General features: G+C 27.2%; 2 protein-coding genes across 2 annotated transcripts in view; both read left to right on the top strand.

Moving 5' to 3' along the window:
- Positions 1 to 4,299: 4,299 nt before the first annotated feature.
- LOC109608744 (titin) overlaps positions 4,300 to 23,546 on the top strand; it is a 74,356-nt gene continuing 55,109 nt past the window's right edge. Inside the window, exons 1-2 of the mRNA XM_049961557.1 lie at positions 4,300 to 4,418; positions 21,909 to 21,943. The gene's annotated coding sequence lies outside the window, so the exon portion shown is untranslated. The remainder of the gene's footprint in view (positions 4,419 to 21,908; positions 21,944 to 23,546) is intronic.
- On the top strand, positions 16,522 to 19,899 carry LOC109608716 (arp2/3 complex-activating protein rickA). The gene is made up of 2 exons (XM_020025243.2): positions 16,522 to 17,793; positions 19,712 to 19,899. Exons 1-2 carry the CDS (start codon positions 16,607 to 16,609, stop codon positions 19,764 to 19,766), a joined length of 1,242 nt encoding a protein of 413 aa, XP_019880802.2. The 5' UTR covers positions 16,522 to 16,606; the 3' UTR covers positions 19,767 to 19,899.

Raw genomic sequence — 23,546 nt, 5'->3', positions numbered from 1 at the left:
GCGGGTAGCAAAATAGTCCAAACTAAGTTGTTGAATGATAACAAAAAATAAGAGATAATTCTTTCAGTTCCGTATGTAAACCAATAGAGTAAAGTTATCTCACCCCACTTTTAAAGTAAGTACATTCAAAAAGGTAAAAATTACCCGGCCCGCTAACAATCAACAGTTCTCGAGACGGGTATTTTTACCCGACCCGCTTATAGTGTGTTAAATTTCAAGTTCGTGGTAGAATTAATGAACAATTGGGAAAGATACCCCCGAAGTATAGTATTATTAGAATAATATTCCAATATTAGTGGGCCAAATCGGATTAAAAATTCAAATTTTATGGGAGTGTCCCGCTTTCAAATGGGTCACATTGTAGAACTCATTGCCCTGAACTGATGTCCAATACACTGAGGAGTGTCTAGCAAATCTGTGATAAATTATTCCACTCACCATTCATTGAAAGCTAATCTTCTTAGCATTTGTACAAACAATTGAGTATCGTATTCCATACTTTCTTAACAGGAGTTAACGATTATTAAAAAGGGACTAATATTTAGTGATCTTGCTAGGTTAAAGCTGGTTTCCATTTTGTAAAGCAGGAAGCTGGAACTTATTTGATAGTTTTATTTTCTAAATTTAAAATTAAATATAAACCCTCAAATGCCTTCTGGGATATAACGCATATCATGCTCTTGTGGGAAAGTATATGTCGGTTCTATAAAACGTTCAATGGGGACTAGAATCTGCTGTAGCAGAACATGCATTGTTAGATGGGAATTATAAGATAAAATTCCAAGATACACAATTGTTTGTTTCAACAACTGGATATGACAACAGAATGATTAGAGAAGCAAATGAAATCTATAAACTCGGAAACAACTTCAACAGAAAAGATGAAACACTGAAACTTGATAAAATATGGACACTGGTGCTCAAAAACACCAAAATCGCTAAACAAATAAGAACGGTCAACGAATAAAACAAAATTTCTCGAACATCAGTTGTAAATTAAATGTTAAAGAGACACGAATCAAATCAGATCTCTGAAGATGTAAGCCACTCGTGAAACATTAGGAAATAATTCATTTAACAAACGTCGACCTATAAACCCGAACAAATATGGATATTCAAATTTTGTGTTCAACTATTTGTATATGCATGTATTGTCAACCACTATCTGAGGACTTACTTAATTACTTTTATGTTTATCTTATTATTTATCCTAATGTAAAAAATGGGAAATTTTATACAATTTTTATATTTATTTTAATTAAGTGAAACCTAAATGAAATAATCTACAATAAAATAAAAGTTTATTAACAATATTTTATGAAGTTGACATTTTAGGATAATTTTACAATTTTATTTTGTTGTATTTAGCCCCCTTATGAACCATAAAATTGTGAAGATTAGCCCATGATAGGTTGTCCTATAAAAGGTTGTCTTTGACATCCAACTTGACCTGGACAAGTAGGTATTGGCGGAGATTGAGCTATAAATGGTTGAGCCCCGTAAGACCACGTTGCTTGAATTGGCTGCGGCTGCGGTGGCGGCGGCGGCGGTGGCTGAGATATGTAGACCCACGGATTCGTCAGACACTGATTGTTGATGTACGGACAATAACCACCACTGCAAGAGCCCCCACAGTTTGGATTAGGGACAATATAACACTGCACACCCACTAGCAACAAACATGACAGAATTACGGTTTGTACGTACATTGTGGTTATTTTAAAAATCTGATGGTTTAAGAAATTTTTTTTAGTATTTATAAGAAATTGGAAAGATAATTATCTGACCTATTGATAATCTTACGCTTAGGAAATTTGCCATTTAAAAATATAATTTTGCATTATCAAGTTTTTATCGAGGACAATATTATAGTTAAATATTCGTATGGAATAAAATTGAAGAGCTTTGTTCTAATTCCTACGATATATTTGAGAGAAATACTTTTATTTTATTGGTGTATATGAAATAGCTTAGCACAATTGAAAGCTTCTATGTTGTTTTCAAAAATTAAAAATGTCAAAATTATTTTTCTCATACAATATTATTATAAGTTTTAAATATTTAAATGTGTTGTACGTCAATTAATATTCTGATGTTATATTGTTTTTAATTATAACATCATGTGCATTCGACAAGTGGGTTAAATTTGCCGTAAGGTCGTTGTTCCGACAAAATGGCATCGAAGCTATGCCTGCTAAAAATAATCACTGATTATTTTATTTCGAGTTTAATACACGCCAAACGAACAGGATACCTATCCTTGAAAATCCCAGACATCTGTTTGAATTAACTTCAACAGAAACTTTTTATTTATATTTCGCCACCGACTCCTGATATAACTACTGTAAAATTATAGTCTATTGCGTTAGTCATACTACAATGGTTTGGTATTGTTTATTTAAATATAATTCGTAGTGTAATGAAAGATACACCCGTTCATGTGCACTTATGATTATTCTCACGCCTTTTGTGAATGTAAATGTTTACCGTCTACAGTTATTTACTTTAAAATATGAGCTTCAAGTTTTTTTGTGTTACTTAACTTAAAATATTATATATGATTAACTATAGTTGTTGATTTATTACATTAAAATTGCAGTGTCCTGTTATTGGAGATCTCTGTAGGGCATATGAAGATTTGTATTAATTATCATAAATAAGTTATTATTAGTCACAAGATAAACAAGTTCAATTTTGTCTGTTACACTTATGACTCGCAGTCAAACACTTAAGCACTAAATTGTGAAAACTAATGCCTTAAGCTAGTGTCTGATATTCTTAGATACTTTTCACATTTTATTACATGATTTTATTGATGAGAAAATTGCATCCATTAATGTGCAATATGTTAATCATTAATTTCTATTTTTGACCGAAAAATGTTTAATAATAAATAAAAAGATAAAAGGGGTGTTTCCATTTTAAATATGTCCAATTTTATACGCATTTATTATAAAGTTTCTAATATTAACAAAGTTATTAAAAAATAACGAATAAGACACATAAATCTGCGTTAATACAAATATTTTTATTAAAAATGTATTGATATATTTTTACGAGGTTGGTCTATGGTTTCGTTTGTATATAATTTAATGTTGAATATTTTAATTACATAAGTTAAGATATGATATATTTGTGTATTTGTATATCTTTTTAATTTAGATGATTTCGGTTAATTGTACATATTAAATGGTCTTTTTAAATAAATACATTCAAGTCTTTTAACAAATTATAAAATTTAATAAAATATTTTGATTAATATGTTACTGATTAATGAATACAATTAATTCTGTTATTGATAATTAATTGTCAGCTTATCCCAAATTTAGTGATTATTCATTAATTTATATAACCCACAGAACATACGATAAAAATAATTTTCGTAAATTTAACAGATTCACACATGAACATATCGATGTTTTTTTAAAAGATAAATTTAAGCCAATTTTCATGTCAAAAAACTGTTTCAAGGTAATGAACGCAGTAACCTAAATTTAGATTTTTTAGCTTTTAATTATTTTAGACTTTCTGTATTCTTGCTAAACTTTTATCGCATGTCCGGGCTCAATGACCGATTATTAATCGACGTTTTCATTACAAAAAATTGTTAAACGGGTGTATACCATATTAAAAGATTAACAGAATTAACTTATTTTAAAACAATAATTTTGTGTATTATTTATTTATACGCTTATTAGTAATAATAGAAATAATGTAATGTAATTTAATGTAATTTTTTTATTTATGGCAGTTTAAATGTAAAATTTTTCTAAAATTATGATTTTGTTAATATTTATGTTGATGATGTTTTATTCTTTATTACATTAAAAATAATGATTAGTACAATCAATACAAAATGTTCTTCATGAAAACTTAATTTGATTATATTTTCAAAATACTTTTATTAACTTTTATTAAGAATACAGACCTATTAGTATAATGAAAATTGTCAACAAGTATATTCTACAAGGATTCTGTAAATTAACGTTAAAGAAATGAATTTATAGAAAAAATTAGTATTATAAACATCAGAAAGTGGAGTACAGTGGGTGTATTGAAACTTATCATAAATTCATAACGTTTCGTCAAAATATTTAAGCCGACATTAATCATACCACAGTAACTTCGTGCTGTTTATATCATTCCTTAAACAAATCTCAACCAGTCTTTCTACACGTTACATGCTCCAGGATATCGGCGTTGGCATCCTGCCAGCCGCGAACTATCCATCACTGGACGACAGAACGTTTGCAGAAATCAGTTTCGAAAGCTGGCATACGCTGACGGTTTCGTTTTGAGGAACGTCCTCCTCTAATACACGCATCTTCCTTCCGGGTCTCGTCCACATCCTGGTTGATTGAGTGAATCTTGTTGGGTTGTTTTGGTGTTTTCTGGTGTATTATGTCTGTGCCTTTAAGGTAAGCTGTTTGTCGTGTGGTATGATATGTTATTAATTTAATAAATATTATTAAAAAATAAAAATGTGTATTAATTTAATGATATGATTAAGTCTTCCCGATTAAACTTGTTTATTAAGATTTTGTGTTAAAAAAATACTAATGATATACGCATATATTTTTTAAACTATCTGTTTTACTGATCTTGACCGTGAATTTGGTGATTAGGCTCTGAAATGTTTTGATGAAAAATTTAAAAATACGTATTTTGCAATTGCTGATAAATTAAATAGAAAAAATTGTTTTAAGTATATAATTAATATTTTTGATAGTATAATATTGATTAATTATACTTGAAACATTATAACTTATCTTTGTCGAAAAAAAGAGTTTTCTAACTAACACTACACAAAATATTTTTATATAAAATTGATTATTTTTTAATTTGTATAAATATTAACCCAGATTAATGAAAATCAAAAAATTATCGGTGGCTATTTTATTATATGAAGAAGTAATTATTTTATGAATTATAAAAGGTTTCGTTGAAATTACGTCAATTGCCTATTGGACTCTGCACTAAAAATAAGTTTTCTTAAAAAACATATTTTTAAACTCGTTTTATTGATTGATGACTTTTTTAAGTCTTTTCTTTCAACAAATTTTTATTTTAGGAGGTACACCCATTAGGTATATTTATATATTTTTTATCAAATTATACTATTTATTAAAACATGATTTACAAAGAATAAATTCTAATTTAGAACATTTCAAGTGATGTTAATTGGTATTTTGATTTATAATTAATTAAAAATTATATTATACAAGTTGAATAATTTAATAAAAACAACAAAAATCGTAAAAATTAAATATTATTATTAAGTATTATTTTAAACTCTTAAGAAACAAAAAAAAAAAACATATAGAAATAGCGTATTAAGAAAAAAGCATAATATTTAAACTAAAAATAATAAATAATTCCCATTTACATAGGAATTAATGAAATTAAATTTTTTTAAGAAAATCTAAGACAAATTTATATTTTTGCTAAATGTCAGTAATAAAAATAATTAAAATTAAATTATTGTATATATATATATATATATATATATATATATATATATATATATATATATATATATATATATATATATATAGTTTAATTGCTGCTAATATATCAAGTTACACTTTAATTTGGTGTTTTCTAAGTTTAATTTCTTATCGAAAATTAAATTTATTTTCAATGACATCTAATAAATTTACTTTGAATAAATAATTAAACTTAGACCACTTTAAAAACTGTAAAAGAAACAATAAACTTATCTTAAAAACGAAGTGACGACAGATAATAAATCATTAATTTCAACACACATAATGAAGACAGGAAAACATTGTTTGTACACGAATCCTTGGGTTACGTTTTTGAGTTTCTCATGTAGATCTATTACTCACTCTTAATTGTTATGTTTCTTTTTGTTAACCTGCTACCGACTAATTTTAAGTGTGCCTTTAGAGTTTTTAATCCTTGCAAAATTTTATTGTGCGATTATTTTTAACATCTAGAATCAACCTGTTGGCGTCTGTCTTTGCTGATTTAATTTTAAAGTTGCTTCTTCTTGAAATACTCGTTGCTCCATTTTAAATAGGATGTTAACCTAAATGTTTCCGAAACAATGACCTTAGTTACTTTCAGTTAGCGTCTTAAAATGCAAATTCACTTTGAAACAGGTGCTCTTTACTTAGAATATTTTTTATTTCGTAAAACTTCCAAACGAATATAAATTATCCAAATAAAATTTATAGCTTTCAAAAAAAACATGTTATCTTTCTATCGTCATGTTACTAAAAATATAGTTTTTATTTAAATTCAATATCAACTATAAATGTCTCCCAAGATCAAGAACATGTTCTATGCCAAAAATTAATTAATTATAAGTATTGATTCATTTAGATCAAAGAATTGTCTCTAGTAATTCGGAAAGTAATTTCGTATGTAAAACGATCAATGGATAGTTTTAGATGGCGCCTAAAGACGTCATTTAGTTCAAGTGCCAGTAAATAATAAGCTGTCATACGTTTACAAAGTTGAGAAAATTATGTCAATGGTACTAAAAATTAGTCATGGTTTATTTTAAATGTTCTTAAACTGGAACAGTATTCCAAATTTTATTATGTCATATGTCAAAATTTATACTTTGTATAGAGTAAAAAGTAGGAATAAGATTCTCACTACATACCGTAAAAGACAACCCTATAAAATTTGTTTTTCCTTTGTCCAATTTAGACAAACTTTCTTTTCATTTATAAAGCATGAGAATATGGTAATTTTTTATGCATGAAAATTTAAGATATCATATTAGCAAATCTTTTATGAAATATTTAACTACATCACTGGATTATGCATGTTCTGAAATGGGTATATACCAAACTTCTTAAAAAAATTATTCATATTTATAATTCTGTGAGAAAATTAAAAATTATATTCTTTTTATGAATTTAATTTTTAATCTAGTCTGTAGAATAAACTGATAAAAATAGCACAAATTGTCATATTTTTCAAGAATATATATACTAAACTATACGTATACTAACACTTTTAATGTTTGTTTATTTCCACAAATCTACTATTCTATTCAACGCATTTATTGTATTTTTTACGGAATTCAAGGGTATCTTTTTCAATTGTTTTAGCGAAATTTTTATATATAATTCATTGATTATAAATTTTTCCTTATTAATACAAGGATAATATAATTAGCATAGTATTATTAGCATAATATTGTTGAAAAATAAGATAATTTGTGCTGTGATTTTTTTAATTAAAAAATAAGTTCATAATAAGAATAGGATTTTTAATTTTTCCACAGAAATATGAATATGCATAATTGTATTATAAATTTGTAGATTTGCTACAAAAATGCATGATTTCTTCAATTTTCATGTTTAAAAAGTACATATTTTCATACTTTTGAATTGATAAAAAGTTTGTTAAAAGCAGACAAAAATACATATTTTATGAGGGCGTCCCGCTTTCATATGGGCCATACTGTATGTGTGTAACAAATGTTTTAAAATGTAAAAATTTTGAAAAACATTTTACAATTTTTTTTTAAATAGTGATTTATCATAATATAAAAAATATAATTATAAACAAGATCTTCAAATTAAGTTAACATGTTTAGACTGATTTAAAAGTGGAAAAGTGACGTTAAATTTGATTTAAGTTTTTAAAAATAATGCCAGACCTTTCCAGAAAAATGACTATTTTAAAAAAAAGAACAATTTTTTTCATAAAGAAACCAAATTGGTAATATAGGCTGGATGCCTAAGTATTAATAAAATAAAACTGAATGTGACTTTGTCAAAAAATAAAACAATACACTAAAGTAAAAAAGTGTAATATATCATGAATTTCTCAAAAATTTTAATAAAATCTTATGCCAATGAAATAATAAATTTAACAAAACTCTCAAGGAACTATTGGAAAATATGAACTGAATAAAACGTGACAAACATCGAGAACTTAAAAAATATGATTAAACAGGTATCAAGTCCATATTCTAATAAATTCGAGGCGTGCAATGTTTTTTGCGTTGTGTCAAAACCTAACTAATATTTATTATCGAACAAATGTTCATGTTCACTGAAAACCACATTTTAATAAATTGAAGTAATAGGTAATGCCTGAAAATTTAATTTAAACTTTTTTAATTTTAAAATTGGCAAGCGATACAATCGCTATTTTTAAATAGGTGGTTCTCCAGACTTCCTACATACAGTTTTATTAGAAAACACATCCAATAACTTCTCCTACCAACGGGTCATTTAATCTTTTTATTCGCGCCACATTGAAATCTATAATGATGCATCTAATTTAAAAACCAACATAACATTTCCATTATGTTGTGTCTGGCACTTTTCGAGAAACTGACTGTTTTAGTTGTTTTTAAGTTAAATTGACCTTATGACTATTATTAATAAGTTTTTATACTTATGAGACAATTACAATATCCTTAATGGTATCACCAAGCTTAAAAATAATTTAGCACAATATTCGTATCATATTTATTATAAAATATATACAAATAACTAGAAAATATTTGTAGTGTAAAATATTGGCGATCTTTAAGTGTACTTGACCTAATAAAATGGATATAAATAATATAAAATAGTTGCAGTTTCTTTAAATGTGGGTGACTATATTTAAAATATTTCCTGGCAAAAATGTATAAATGGATACTTATTGTTTGTCTTTTCAAATTGTAACAATTTTTAATAGATATTCCGTATTTTCTTTTAACTTTAATAAAAAATATTTTTTATTCGTTTTAAAATTTTTAATTTTAATTTACTAAAAACACAATAGTTGTTCATGCTTCTATAATTATATATTCAATTTTTAATTATAAATTGTTTGACAAATTTTGTGAATAAAAATATGTTTATTGGATATTTATAATTAATTATATTAATTATACAGTGATATTATCAAATACAAAAATATATTATTTTAGATATATTTACAGATACGCCGTGTCTCTTATATTTTGAATACAGTACAACTATCGGTTATGCAACCAAGTTTACTTTCCATCTCTGATTTAATCTATCATTTCAATATTTCACGAGTAAGTTGTCTCATGTTTAAATAATATGAATAAAATATGTAAATAATAATTGTTGTTTGATAAAGATTAATTTGTTGAAGTTAAAATAGTCAAAAATTTTAAATTGCAAGTAATTACAAAACGCAATAAAATGATTGCTTATAAAATAAATTGAATTGAAAACTTATATGAACATTATATTTAATTAAATGTTAATTAAGCAATAAATTTCTTAAGATTTTTTAAAATAACTGTACGCATTTTCTTCAATTTAGCCAACAATTAACAATCAGAAAAGCCGCTTAACTTTATTAATATTATCAGTCGGCGCATTTTACTTTTCACTCCACCATTAATGGAATCATTTAATCGGAGTGGTTGGGATGTTTTCCCGAAATGGAAATAATAGAAATTTTTACTGTCATGTTTCACTTTTACTGGTTTTCAGTTATTTACGCGAGTTATTCACATCGAATCGGTTCAAATCCATTGGGCATTATAAAAAAAATCAATCTTGTGTCAGTTGTTGTAATTCGACAATGTGGTGAAAACGACCTATTGATTAGAGGTAGGTTACTATTACATTAATAATTGATTTTATTGTGCTTATTACTTATCGAGTTGGCAGCAGAGATGTTCTTAGACTTGCTCGTATTAATAGAAATCATCGAGTTAGTTAGCAGATAATTTTATTTAAAAAAATACATAAAAGTTTTGCGGCGTTTTTTCAAGGAGTTAAGTTTAAAATGAAATAAGCCGACAAAAATGTTTAAGCCATAAATAAATAAATTAATACAATTATTTGTACAAAAATCTATAAATATAATAAACCAATAAATTTTGATATAAAAATATTTGTAGGCAATATAAATTTTTTCAAATTCATGAATCATTTCAAATAATTGAACAATAATGTTCATTGATAAAATACGAAATGAAACATTTTATAAATATATTTATTTAGTGATTTTTAAATTTATACAAATCCCACCTTAATTGCCTCTTTTATTAGACTAAAGCTTGGGAAACATGAACACGAAAAAATACATATTAAAATTATGAAAAATAATAATAGTGAATACTCTGCTGTGAATATTATATATTTAATTTAAAAAAAAGTTAGCATATAATCAATTTAAAATGAATGTAGAACTTTTTTCTTCATAATATGTATTTTTTTCATTTTTTTGACTGTTACAAATAAAAAAGTTACTGAGATATTTTGATTTTAAATGAGCACCACAGGATATTTTTATGTAAAGTAAAAAAAGCACAAGATTTTTTATCAGTAGAAATAACTTTTTAACTAAGGCAAATTGACAGTTTATTTTTATTGTCTTTTAGAAAAGAGTTCTTGAATATACTGTGTAATTGCCATTTGTTGTTAACTGAGAAATAAAACTTTTGAAAAATATATATTTGTTAAATAATTTATTCATAACTTTAAAAAAAATTGTTAATATTTTGTTGGCAAAGATTCAACGAAATATCGGCAATGGTCATATAAAATTAAATTTCACGACTCTTCAATCAATAACCACAATTCATCTAAATTTGATGCTTTTTGTTGTTTTAAACGAGATTGTCGTTTTACAAATTTTCAATTGTATTTAGATTTGGACATTATGTTGGCCAATCGAGGATCTCAATATTTTTATCTCTTAACCAATTTTGAACAACTTTATATGCAGAAAATTCCATATAATTGGTAAATTATCATTGGCAAATAGTTCCATTATATTTCTACATATAAAATGGTCCATTTTACTAATAATTACACTTCCACCTAGTTTCTTTTTTTTTAAGAGGACGATGAGTGTATTTTTTACCATTTGCTCTTGTTCTATTCAATATGGATTCATCACTTCTAAGAAGTATCCTTCGGCAACATTTTGGAGGATAACTAATACATTTTTGTGTTTTTAGTTTTATTAGAATATTCTTTTTTGATACCAGTGGTTTTTTTATTGAAGTTTTGTTTTGTTCATTCAGTTGACTAAATCCACTGGATATTGTATAACTCAATTAATTCATTTTTTATTTTCCTTGAAGATAGAGGATGTCGTTTACTGATTTTTTTCCATTTTGTCAGTCAATAAAAGGATATGTTTTTTTGTTAGAACATTTTCTTTTTGTATTTTCAATTGAGTGTTGTTGAGGAGTATCTTAAGTTTTTAGCGATATCAACAATATTTAGATCTTGATGTTTCATGTTAATTGTTATTTTTTTCCTCTCTGGAGAGCAATGTTTGTTTTATCAAACTGCAAGTGAATTTATTTTATAATATTGTATAAATTCTACTAAGAATAAATTATAATTATTAAGTGTATTGTTAAATATATACACAAAACGCAAATATATTTGAATGTACTATTTCTTTGGCCAAACAAATCAGACTGATATATAAATACAAAGTAATATCTTCCACGCATATAAGATTTATGTATAACAAAAAAGTAATATTGAAATATATTTTTTATACTAATTTGAATGAAATCTTTTTATTTGATTTTACAAAATATTTGATTTTAAATTTTGTCTCTAGTCTAGTCTCTAGCCACCTCTGTATGTGTCGATTAAGGCATATCAAAAAAGAAAAAAGAATAATAAAGAATATTTTTTATACTGACTGGACAAAATTTGAATTAAATTCTTTTATGAAATATTTTAGAAAATGTATAATTTTAAATTTTGTACTATTTTTCTGGTCACCGCTGTAATATTTTGGAATATTGTCCTTCTTTCTGAGACACTCTCTGTTTTTGTTATTTAATTACACTGTAAAATAAATATCTGTTGTTCGAGGAATTATATTCTGGTTATATAGTAATGTTTAACTTCGAACGTTTCCCTATTTGCATTAACGATAACGTTCTGTTCCAATTATGTCGTATTGGCGTATTTAATTTGCAACATAATCACGTCCGGTCAGTGTATAATATAGCGCAGACTATAGGAAATACCAACAACACAAATAATATTCAGCAAAGCTAATAAGTTATTATCAAAATAGTCGCAACTAACTTAAATTAAATCTAACTGATTGAAAAGCCGGCGTTAAATTCAGAAACTATTTCCTCCTTGGTGGATTAACACGTTTTAAACATATTAATTGAGGCGTGATTCATTTCTTTTGTCAATTGATGTTTGACCTCAGACACACAGACCGTTTGGTGCGTTTGTATTTTTTTGCCGAACGATCGTTATCAGAGCCCGATTAACTCCATAATGGTCCGACAAACGGACCGTTTAAAATCTCCAAAGCATTTTAAGAATGCAGTTGCCGGTGACTCAGTGAAAGTTTTTTAAGTGGCGTGCTCTTGAACACTCGAGATGATTTTAGACTTTACGAGGGAAATTCTTAAATGTTTTCCCTTTGCAAACTGGTGCACCGCAGTGTTTTATACTGTTGTTTGCTCCTTTTTTTCTACATTGGAGGTGAAAACCATTTTGAACACTGCATCATTACGACCTGTTATAAACGACGATTATCTTATATTAAAGACAGTAAACTCGAGTGTGCGTTATTTGGTACAGAATTGCAGTTTTGAAGAATGTTGAAAGAATATATTTTTAAGCATTTTAAACGTTTGATAATTGCAATTTCTATTGATTTAAAAATATACTACTAATTCTAGATTATGTTAGATTAGGTCTGAAACATGAATTCACAATTACTGAATTTGATAATATCAACACTTAAACATATCGTCTTACATACATAGATAGATAGAATGTTTGACTGCGCAATTGATGTCTGTTGCTTTAAGAGCAGACAGAATTATTAAGATAATTCCAATAAAATTTTAAACATTTTATGTAATTAATGATGACTATCTAACCTCATTGTATGAATATAGAAAATATTATTTATTCCTTTTTGTCTTGTTACATTCCTTCTTATTGTTCATTTTCTTTTGATATTATTAATTAAATGCTGAACAAACAATAAGATCTTTTTGGGCAACACTCGTAAACCGGTTCAACTGGTGTCTGTGCACTTAGACCGCCAATCTGAATAATTTCCGATTTTTTTTCAAACACATCTGACCAGTCAATACATACATGACTCACGACATTCCGACTCCATAAATAAAATATGTGGCGACACCTATTTGTGAAACGTTTTTTGTGAAATTGTATACAAAACTATGTATGAGTCACTGAAATCGATAAGGAACGATAAAATTAGTTGTCTTAATTCCGAAGTAAATTTTAGTCGATGTAATCTTCCAAGCAAACATTTTTTAGGAATCTTTTCCCAGTATTTTCCAAGAAAACTTCATTATATAATGAATATTTAATATTGCGCACTATTTATATATTTATTATACATTTCTATCAAATAATATCTGAAGTAGTACTTAAGTGTCTAATAATTTAAGGAGATAACGTTGTTCCATTATTAGCGAATGCATACTGCATTTTCTACAACTGTACTTGTAATAAACTAAGTACTATGAAAGTTTAAATTTTTCTTTTAATATATATATATTCTGTTAATGAATTATTCGTTCCATCAAACATTTTAATGAACAAAACTGCAATTTTTAAAATATACAAATAATGCAGTTTATAATTTTTAACAAATCCCGTTGAGTAAGAACCTCATTATTCAACTCTTTTATATCACATCAGTATTAAACAAATACTATATTTGCTATATGGTAAATAATTATTTTTGATGACAAAAAAGGAAGTAACAAACTCAATTTATAGTTATTTTATTAGTAATCGAATATTTGTACATATACAGTAGTGGACATAATTATCGAAACTTGAATTCGAAGTAATGTTATAATGTTTATTATTTTTTTGTTATTGTTGTGTCTCCTATCCACTGGTCAATCTAATTTGATTTTTTTTTAAAATTGCGTACTTTTTTATTTTTAGAATGGACAAAATAATAGCAACTTTTTACATTATAGTCTTTTATTGCTCCCTGTAAATTTAAATCGATTATTTACAAAAGTTCTTTTGCTTATAATAATTATTTAATCATTGGTCCAAGTGAATATATAATAAAAACTATAATTCAGCGTTACCAAGACCGAAAGAAAGAAGAGGAGATATATAAGAGTTTATGGCTAAATAAGTCAATCATTTCCTATATTATTAAAAAAATTAGGGAAAACAGTCAAGAGAAAATCGATAACTGAAGAATTAGAGTGTCAAAACACAATCACATATTACCGTCAATCAAAATTATAAACAACCTAGGCGGAATGAGCTGAAATTAGTTCGAAGACTGTGAGAAGATGGTTAGCTGATGGGTGTTCGCTTTATCCCATACAAACAATAAACTCTAAAATCTCTGATTTCTAAAAATGTGAAACTCTTGGCTTGTTTAGGATAACATTCACTGGACCACAGAACGGTGGGGACGAGTAGATTTTAGTGACGAGTCTTATTTTATATAAAAAAATATGGTTCTGCTTTTGTTAAACATTTTACAGGAACAAAACTATACAAAAAGTTTGTAATACTCATAGAGAAACATGGGGGCGGTTCAATTATTCTATGGGGATGAATCAACGCTTCTGATACATAGGACACATAGGCTGATTTATATTCAGGGATGTATTGAACAATAATTTGTTTCCACATATTAAAGAAACGATGCCCTGAACACGATGAAAACGTGAAAACTATCCAAAACACAAATCTAAAATTGTGACAGATTGGTTGAAAGATCAACGCATCGATGTTTTGTTTTGCCCATTCCAACCTCTAGAAAACATGGGGATCACGTTTATAACCAAAGTCGATATTTTATAAACTTAAATAAACTCTTCACAGTAATTTAGGAAACTTAACGAATATAGACTACATATATACGGAAATTGGTGGTCTATGCCATGGAGATGGGCCAAAATTATAAAACAAAGTGTTTTATCTTAAATTAAATAACACATTTAATCAATAAAAAATCTCTTTCAAAATTAAAGTTGCCTAGCTATATTTATACCCAACTCAATTCCGAAAAATATATGTAACATTTTATAGGATAGAAAATAGTTTTTATTATACAATATAACAGAATACATTACACAGTATAACAACAATAGTAAATTAATATTATTTTAACAGTTCATATTATATAAAAGGGTTATCTAAAATACTTAACATTTTAAAAATTTGTTATAATAGTGACCACCACTGTATATGAGGTATTATATATAACTCCCCCGTTAGATATAGGTTTGCTGGTATAGATGATGAAGGTTTTAAGGAAAAGTATTGTATTGTTTTGTATTCTTGAAATCAACAACTAGAAGCTCTTACAATTAGACGCAAATTTAAATCAATTATATATTTGTCTGATCGTACAAGAGATGAGAAAGTATGAAACGGAATTTGTTGCGCCTTAATTTTTACAAAGATCTTAAATATTATTTATTGTTAAAAAGTGAAATTGGTGTACTTTCGCTTAGTGGACAAAAGATACTCGATATGTATTTTTTATTTCATAATACAAACAGTTAATTTTATAGGAAGAGACGTTACACAATAATTTTTCTTAAACGCAACCTCAATGAAATACTTATATAAACAGTGTAATTTGGAAGTAGTTTTGTTGAATAAATTGTGTATGAATGGTTGTATTTCAGTGTGGAAACCAACCCATTAGTTTTATTTAGGGTTAGGAATTAAGATAATTTGGATGTTCTAATATTTTAATATCAATGTTTCTATGAAACACCACTTCCACAAAAAATTATGTCTCACAAAATATAATTTAAAAACAAATAATTTTGCTAAAAATATTTTAAAAGATTACTTATTTCATTTTGAAATATTATGGATTCAAAATTTTTCAATTATTTGTTTATTCATCAGAGACTGATAATGCATTACTTATTGTATTGCTTTTACAATGCAAAAATATCAAGATAAGATATAATTGTAATTTTATTAATTTAATTGAATTTAATAATAGCAGTTATTTTATTTATTTTATTGGTAGGTTATATCTCTATAATTCATTGTAGTTTTTTTATAAAAGTGACTAGGTTTAAACAGATAATAAGTAATTTTTAAAATTAGTTTTAAATAAACCGACAATTTGGTTGTCATATCCTTAAACTTTAGATAAATATTTTTCCGTATATTTTAAAGTATTATAGATATAGATATATTTTTGTATTCTTATGGTATAGCGTATATGTATATACAAATTTTTTAGTGGTTTCGAAAACCGCATTACGTCTGCGGAATAACTGACGAAATATACTTCCTCTAACGTTTCATGAAGTTTTCCTAATATTTCTAATAATAACTAATTAAGTATGTTAAAAAATCACTTCTTTTGTTGTTATTGTATTTTACTCGCCTCAGTTTTTGGCAGGACGACTAATTTCCTCCCGATACAAAATAACCAAGTGTTGGTTTGCAAACCTGCGTATTTACCTTTGTATACTGATCGTATGTATGGTATAAATCCCCACTCCCAGATACGGTGATATCATCAACGAAATTCCAAACATATAAGTGAGTTAATTCAGTCAGAATATCAGCTTACAGTCGAGCCAGCCCAGTCTTCACGGTCAAATTTCCCTTTCTGTGCCGGTCGCGTACGTACATTACTACAACGGCGCTGCATGAAAACCGGCACAATGTCCAAAGTGATCGTAAAAACGGTTGCCTCGAAGAAACCGGTGGAGTACAAGGACTATCAGAACTTCTTGCAGAACTACAAGAACGGCAAGAAGGACGATCAGATCAGTGTGGTGTCTAGTGACAGTGGTGTGAACAGCCCTTCGGAAAGGTCGCCCGTTGGATCGTCGATTAGTTTAAATACTGACGGTTTCGAGCTGGACGGCACCGCAAAGATGAAAACAGAAATTTGCATCGACATTACTCAACCGACACAAATTAAAATTCAGTTGCAAAGTAATGGCACATTGCAACCGGCAAAGGTAACACCTAAACCCAATGAAAATGTTATTCAAACCTCGAACTTTAATCGAAGAGGCACTGTTAGGAAAATGTCCAAGATCTTCGACCAAGAGGGCGAGAAAAATACAAAAATAAACGCAGTAAACAGTGCTCCAAAGCCGCCTCTTCCATCCACTCAATATCATAACAGACCTTCTTTGGAGAAATCTAAGAGGGAACCAGACAATCAGTTCCCAACTCTTAAAACAAACGGAACAATGTCAGCTTTAGACAAATTGTTGTTGGAGGACTTGAAGAATTCCCAACAAAACATTCCAAATCCTGAAAACATCGTAATACCCGCACCAGTTCTATCAGTGGACTCGGAAATGAACAAAATGTCGTTGCAAGACAAAAACGATACCGTCGTAATGGACGCTGAAAACATCTTCACATGTATTAAAAAGGCCGAGCCAGATGAACCAGATGTTTCATTCCCAAAACCGGCACCCACACCCAGTGCACCAGCAATCGAAGCGGCAGTAATACCTCCTCCATCTCTTCCAACAAATGCTTCCAACAAGCCTCCTCTATCTCCGAAACCTGTTATAAATGCCACCCAATTCTCGCCTCCGCCACCGCCACCCCCCATGCCCACAGCTGTGCCAACCGTAAAGGCATCCTATCAAGGCACCCTGAAGCCAAATCTTCCAAAACCCGTTCCACTGCAGACAACCGACTCCAAGGAAATAGATGCGGTGTTAAAGTTAGCTAAGAGGAAATTGGCCTATGGCACTTTGAGGGGTCTGTGCGACGCTTATCACGATAAGGCCAACAACTACGTAGCCACTCTTCCCCGTAGTTCCGTGCACCAAAACAAGAACATACAGAACATCATCCAGTCCATAGCGTAAGTCTACTTTATTGGTGTTTGGTGTAATTAGATCATGCATATTTATGAGAGAGGGCATTTGCATAAATAAACAAACAATTGTCTCTATTGTTAACCAGCTAAAGCTCTCAGTTTTATTTACATTTTCGTGTTGATCCGGCGCCTACTCCGTAAAACTGTTTTAATTGCTTAGATAAGAGATGCGAATCTCTAAGGTCAGTGTCTAGGGTGTTAATTAAAAGTTTTATCGGTGCTTATTTGCGTTTAGAGAGTTCATCGTTTCTTGCACTCAATGGTTTAAGGCAAATTTAAACTCTCTGCCTCATGACATTTCATGGAACAATTTTTTTAAAAAGGCAAGAAAATAATTATAACTAATAATATTTTAAAATCATAAAATAAATTTAGAATTTTTTGTCGAATTTTTATTATTATTTTAAGGAAGGAAGTCCTATAAGAAAAATAAAATTAATGATCAAAAATTTCAAAATTACATAATCTTGTTTTTTAGTATAATGAATGTTATATTCGTATTTAAGTTTTTAGTACTGTTGATAAAAAACAAAGAATCTTCAATTTAGCACTTTTTTGTAACTTAACTCATGTGAGCTCATGTAACAAACATGATAATGTATTTTTACAACGTATATAGATGGTTAATTATTTAATACATAAATTATCATTCTTTTACTTCATAAGTATAATAATATTGTTATTATATTATTTCACATCAGTAATTTTACTCGTACACACTCACCTTACAAAATTTAAATTAGTTGAAGTATCTTTTCACTTCGTTAATGCACAAAAATCATTTTGTTTTACGATCACGTCTCAATGCGAAAATTCCCCACTCGTTATTCTTCTTGAGAAAGTGTTTGTTTAAAGTGTCACTCAAATTGACACGGTATTCATCAAGTTAATTTTTTCCAACGAGCAAACGAGCAGTTATCAATAAACAAAATGAATAGAAAGCACGCATTTTTTCGGTTAGTGGCATCTCATTCGCCATCTGTCTGATTAAAAGCAGAGGTTGGGTCTACTCTTCTACGATTGATTGTTTTTTGAAACCCGATAAAAATCAACAAATTAATCCTATTCACGTTCCCATCAGATTTAAATAAAATATTACGTCCATTGTAATTTAAAGGACACCACAAAAAGAAAGTGGATCGGATCATTAGCTCTTGTTGTAAATATTAAATACCGAGACAAATTTTGGTGATTCTTCAACTGGTTAATATTTAATAGAAAGTAGGAAACCATATCAACCTCCTTGATTATTAAATTATACGATCCAACTAAGATTTACTCCCAACATGATGTCAAATATGTATTTCATCAGTTACACATCTGCTGTTAATTGTGAATATGCATATCCTAATTTTTCTAAAATTCGCCAGATGCCAAACTTTCAAATTTTATCTATTCCACACAGACACACACTTGCTAAACACACCCCTCCATGCGTTATTGCAGGAATGTTTGAATTGCATTTCGGTCTGTCCATTTCAGTTTCACGAAACAGTGAAAGTAATCTTAAATGTATCATCATAATTGGAAAATAAAATTCCATCGGACTAATACCAAATGCAATTGCCTTTCATGTCATCCCATTACTTTCACGCCTAAAAGCGCTTGTAAATTCTGTATTGTCAGATTTGCAATAAATGTGTGTGTATGCGATATTTATTAAATGGCCGTGTCGTAAATTTTATTATTAACGTGGGCTCACGTGAACCAGAATTATAAATAAATGTTTTTGTATATAAATTATTGTTAATTTATTAGCTATGGTACCACATACTTATAAATAGATGCATGATATAATCTAATTAAACCAAATCATGATTTAGTCTCTATTGTTTTTGGATGAGGTTTAACAAAGTAGTACGAGTATTTAGTTCTCGCATATCTAATTTGTGCATGTTTTTAGGTTGCAAGGTGGTTTGGACAAATTAAGTGGTCGGGCGAATCCGAAAACGGAATAGAATTACCCTATTGTATATATGCAATATTTTATATCTTCCGCCTATTTTCTATGAAGATAATTGTAAATAGTTAAACATATAGTTATTATTATACCTTATATACATATTAATAAAACTATTTTATTTTTTTAAATGCCTTTCTTTTCTGACTGTCTACGCGGTAGTAGTGGTTGAGGTTATAAAATAATTGATGTACATTTTAAAAATACTCTGTATATTAATACAGCTGTTATATTTAGAAGTGGTCCAGGAAAATATGAACACTTGGTAGTAGTGACGTAAACAAATACACGTTGAGTCAGAAATGTTTCCACATTACAATGCTACTTTTCCTGCAGTGAGAATAGAAAAAATATACTTTAAACATAATATTAGCACTAAATTAATTACATTTTATATAAATATATTTTATTAGCAAGTAAATTTAATTTCATAGTTAAAAGTCTTATACATTTAAGTAATTATCATTACTATTTAAAATAGTATGAATTATTAAATTCTGTTAATAATGTAATATTTTCATTATTCATTTATTTTTAAGAAGTTTTTAGTTTTTTAAATAATTTTTGAAACTAGAAATTCCATTAAATTTATGCTCTTTTAGATTAAAAAAAATGTTATATATTTTTGGACATAGTTTTTTATTAATGTATTAAAAATTCTATTAATTTTGTGTTATTTAAATTTTCTATATTCATATTTTTTATTTAAAAAGTAAACTACAGTTTGATTTTAACAAAATTTACATCTTACATTAATAATAAATAAATTAAAATTTCATATTTAATTTGACATATTTTGTTATTTTTATTTTGTAATTTTAATTACTAATTTTATTCTTTCGTTGGAATTGTATTAATGATTCTTTTAATGAAATATAAATATAAATTTTTAACAATTAAATTTATTTTATTGTAAGTTTAAAATAAGTGAAACTATAGGAATTATTCTTTTATTTTATTTAAAAAATTAGTTATATTTACAAAAATTTGAAGAATAAATTAAAAATTTTATTTTTATTTAAATATTAATTTATTTGTTTCACAGTTTAATAATATTTATCTTATATAATTACATTTCTATTAATAATTTTTAAATTACTATAACAAATAACTATACTATACTATAATAATAATTTATTTTTATATAATTTCAAAAGTATTTTAAAATGTTTAATTTATTTGTTTCACAGTTTAATAATATTTATCTTATATAATTACATTTCTATTAATAATTTTTAAATTACTATAACAAATAACTATACTATACTATAATAATAATTTATTTTTATATAATTTCAAAAGTATTTTAAAATGTTTAATTTCTTAATAATTAAATAATATTAAATCGAAAAAAATAATATATTTATATTATATTATATCATAGTTATATTAAAAAATAAATTATTAGTTTTACTAGTTACTTTCAGAGTTCGAAATTCCACCTTTACATTTTAAGTGCTTATAATGCATAGTCCACAGTCCATTATTACTGTGTGATAAAAAACAACAAAACATTTATAACCAACATTTTACGTATGCATTATTAGTCATCATTTGTTTATCGCGCATGTTAAATATATTTATATAAAAATGCAAATAAGCTTCGACATTCAACAAAAATTGCAGAACATCCAAGGAAAAGCGATGATTCACGACTTGTGGCGGGATTCGTCATTTATCGCGTTCAATAATTATACCGGAAATATTATTTGTTATGTGGACAACGCATTCTGTTTAAAAGGCGGGTATTGTTAATTAATAAGATAATTTATTCAGTTTATTCAACCGATATAGTTGCTAGACTATTTGTTACATCATTCTTTTAGTAATTAGATTTCCTGGTAATTTTTTTTGTGCTCCGAAAAAATGTTTTGCAAAAAAAATTACTGTCAACATTTTAATTTATAATAAGGTTCTTTTAAGATGTCATGTCATGGTTTCTGACAATCGCTTTTTTGTCACGTTTTTTCATCTCTTTTATTCGGTTGAATAAACTTTAAGTTAAGTACATGATTAGGTTGTGTTTGACTTGCGTACCTAGTCAATGTAAAAAAATTGGGATGTATTTCTGATGGTTAAAAAAACACTAACATTTACTTATTAATTTTTTATTACTACTAATTTTATTTTCTTCTTTCAGTTATTTTACATGAGTCTCCGACAAAATTATTAATAGTAAGATATATGGGTGTTTGCTTCATTTTTTTGCTTTTCCAGCTATCTGTAAACAGTTAGTTACAGCTTACAATTAGCCTAATTAACAATATTGCGTTTATTTTTTGTATTAAATTGTTTTATAATAAATTGTGTTACTATATCTCTTTGTACTGCTGTATTTAAACATCTCTAGTTACATATAAATGTGGACTTTTGTTTGTAGAAGTTGCTAAGTTGGGCGTTTGTTTAGTCAAATGTCTAGTCAAAATGTATCAGTTGACTAGATCAACATATCTATAACATTAATTCAAAAATATTTATAGGAACTAATTTAATATTAAAGATTAATTGAAAGACCTTAAAATTGGCTTTTTAATTGGATTTTTTCTCTATCACACGAAGAGGTTTAACAAAAAATATTTAAATTTATCAAAATGGTCGACATTCTCGCAGAAAGTGTATAAAATATAATATTTACGGTAACATCGAAGTATTTATATGTGTTCAAAAAAGTGGGATGTACAAAAGAAGTGGTGAAAATCCATGAAACGGAGAAATGAAAGAATGTTGAACTACCATAAAAAATTGTTTCTTTTGTTTAAATTTGTTTCACTTATTTAACTATGCATACCATATTTACATGTCAGAGTTAGTAATTATTCTTTTATTATTATCTAGAAAAGCATAAGAACAACATTTTTGTTGAATTGTTATTACATAAAGCCAGATTCTCGAAAAAGGATACTTTAACACATTTTCTTTACAATTATATATTTACATATTTAAATAAATTTATATGTGAAAAATTTATCCCATTTTGTGGTGGAACTATTTTATTTTTGGTGCAAATAAAATATAGGTTTAGCATTTACCTCGATGCCATTGAACCTTGAGTTTCTGCACAAAATAACTTGCTACTGAAATGAATCATTGTTTGACAAATTATCTGATTCGTCTAGTACAAATCTTTTTTCTATATTCATAATTATGAATCTGTTAATCTTCACTTAATCGTACGGAATTAGTAAGTAAGACGCCTTATGAGCACTGATAACGTCAGAAGATACTCTGAGATCCGGGCCCCAGTGTATGTGTGTAGCAGTATTTTTCAATCGTTTTCATGGTAGAACCCTCTTAGTATGGAAAAGTATTTGGTGACTCCTTATACTCCACTGGTTCTAATTTACACACATTAATGATTCATAGATGTTTCTTAATTCATGTTAACCTAAGTACCAAATTTTAATTAAACTGGAATTTTATGGAATTATTTGTCAATTGAGCAATTCTAGTTAAGCTTAACTTATGTTGTGTAAGTCGTTCTCTAATTTAAATAAGTCAAAATTCCAGACCTAGCCTACGCTTAAAGTTAAGTGATTTTTCCCATTATTTCTATTGTTGTGTTATTTCATCTAAATAAAAGCGTATATAAGTTTAAAAATATAATTTTTGTAACGCTTAACTAAAAATAATTAATAGTTTTATGTTGACATTCAAAGCTCACTACTCCAGAATTAAACCTTTTATTACCTAAAAAATTGACAATGGGAAAAATAAATAACATTCTGGATGAAGTTGTATTTCCTATTTAACATTTTATTCTATTCCATAAGGATTACCA

This window comes from Aethina tumida, chromosome 1, assembly GCF_024364675.1.
Source record: "Aethina tumida isolate Nest 87 chromosome 1, icAetTumi1.1, whole genome shotgun sequence".
Classification (NCBI taxonomy): Eukaryota; Metazoa; Arthropoda; class Insecta; order Coleoptera; family Nitidulidae; genus Aethina; species Aethina tumida.
This window is presented reverse-complemented; position numbering and strand designations above follow the sequence as displayed.

Excerpts from the sequence above, each read along its gene's own strand:
- LOC109608716 (XM_020025243.2), top strand. The coding sequence starts at position 16,607 with ATGAAAACCGGCACAATGTCCAAAGTGATCGTAAAAACGGTTGCCTCG. Across the intron at positions 17,794-19,711 it reads AACATCATCCAGTCCATAGC|GTTGCAAGGTGGTTTGGACA; the intron begins GTAAGTCTACTT and ends GCATGTTTTTAG.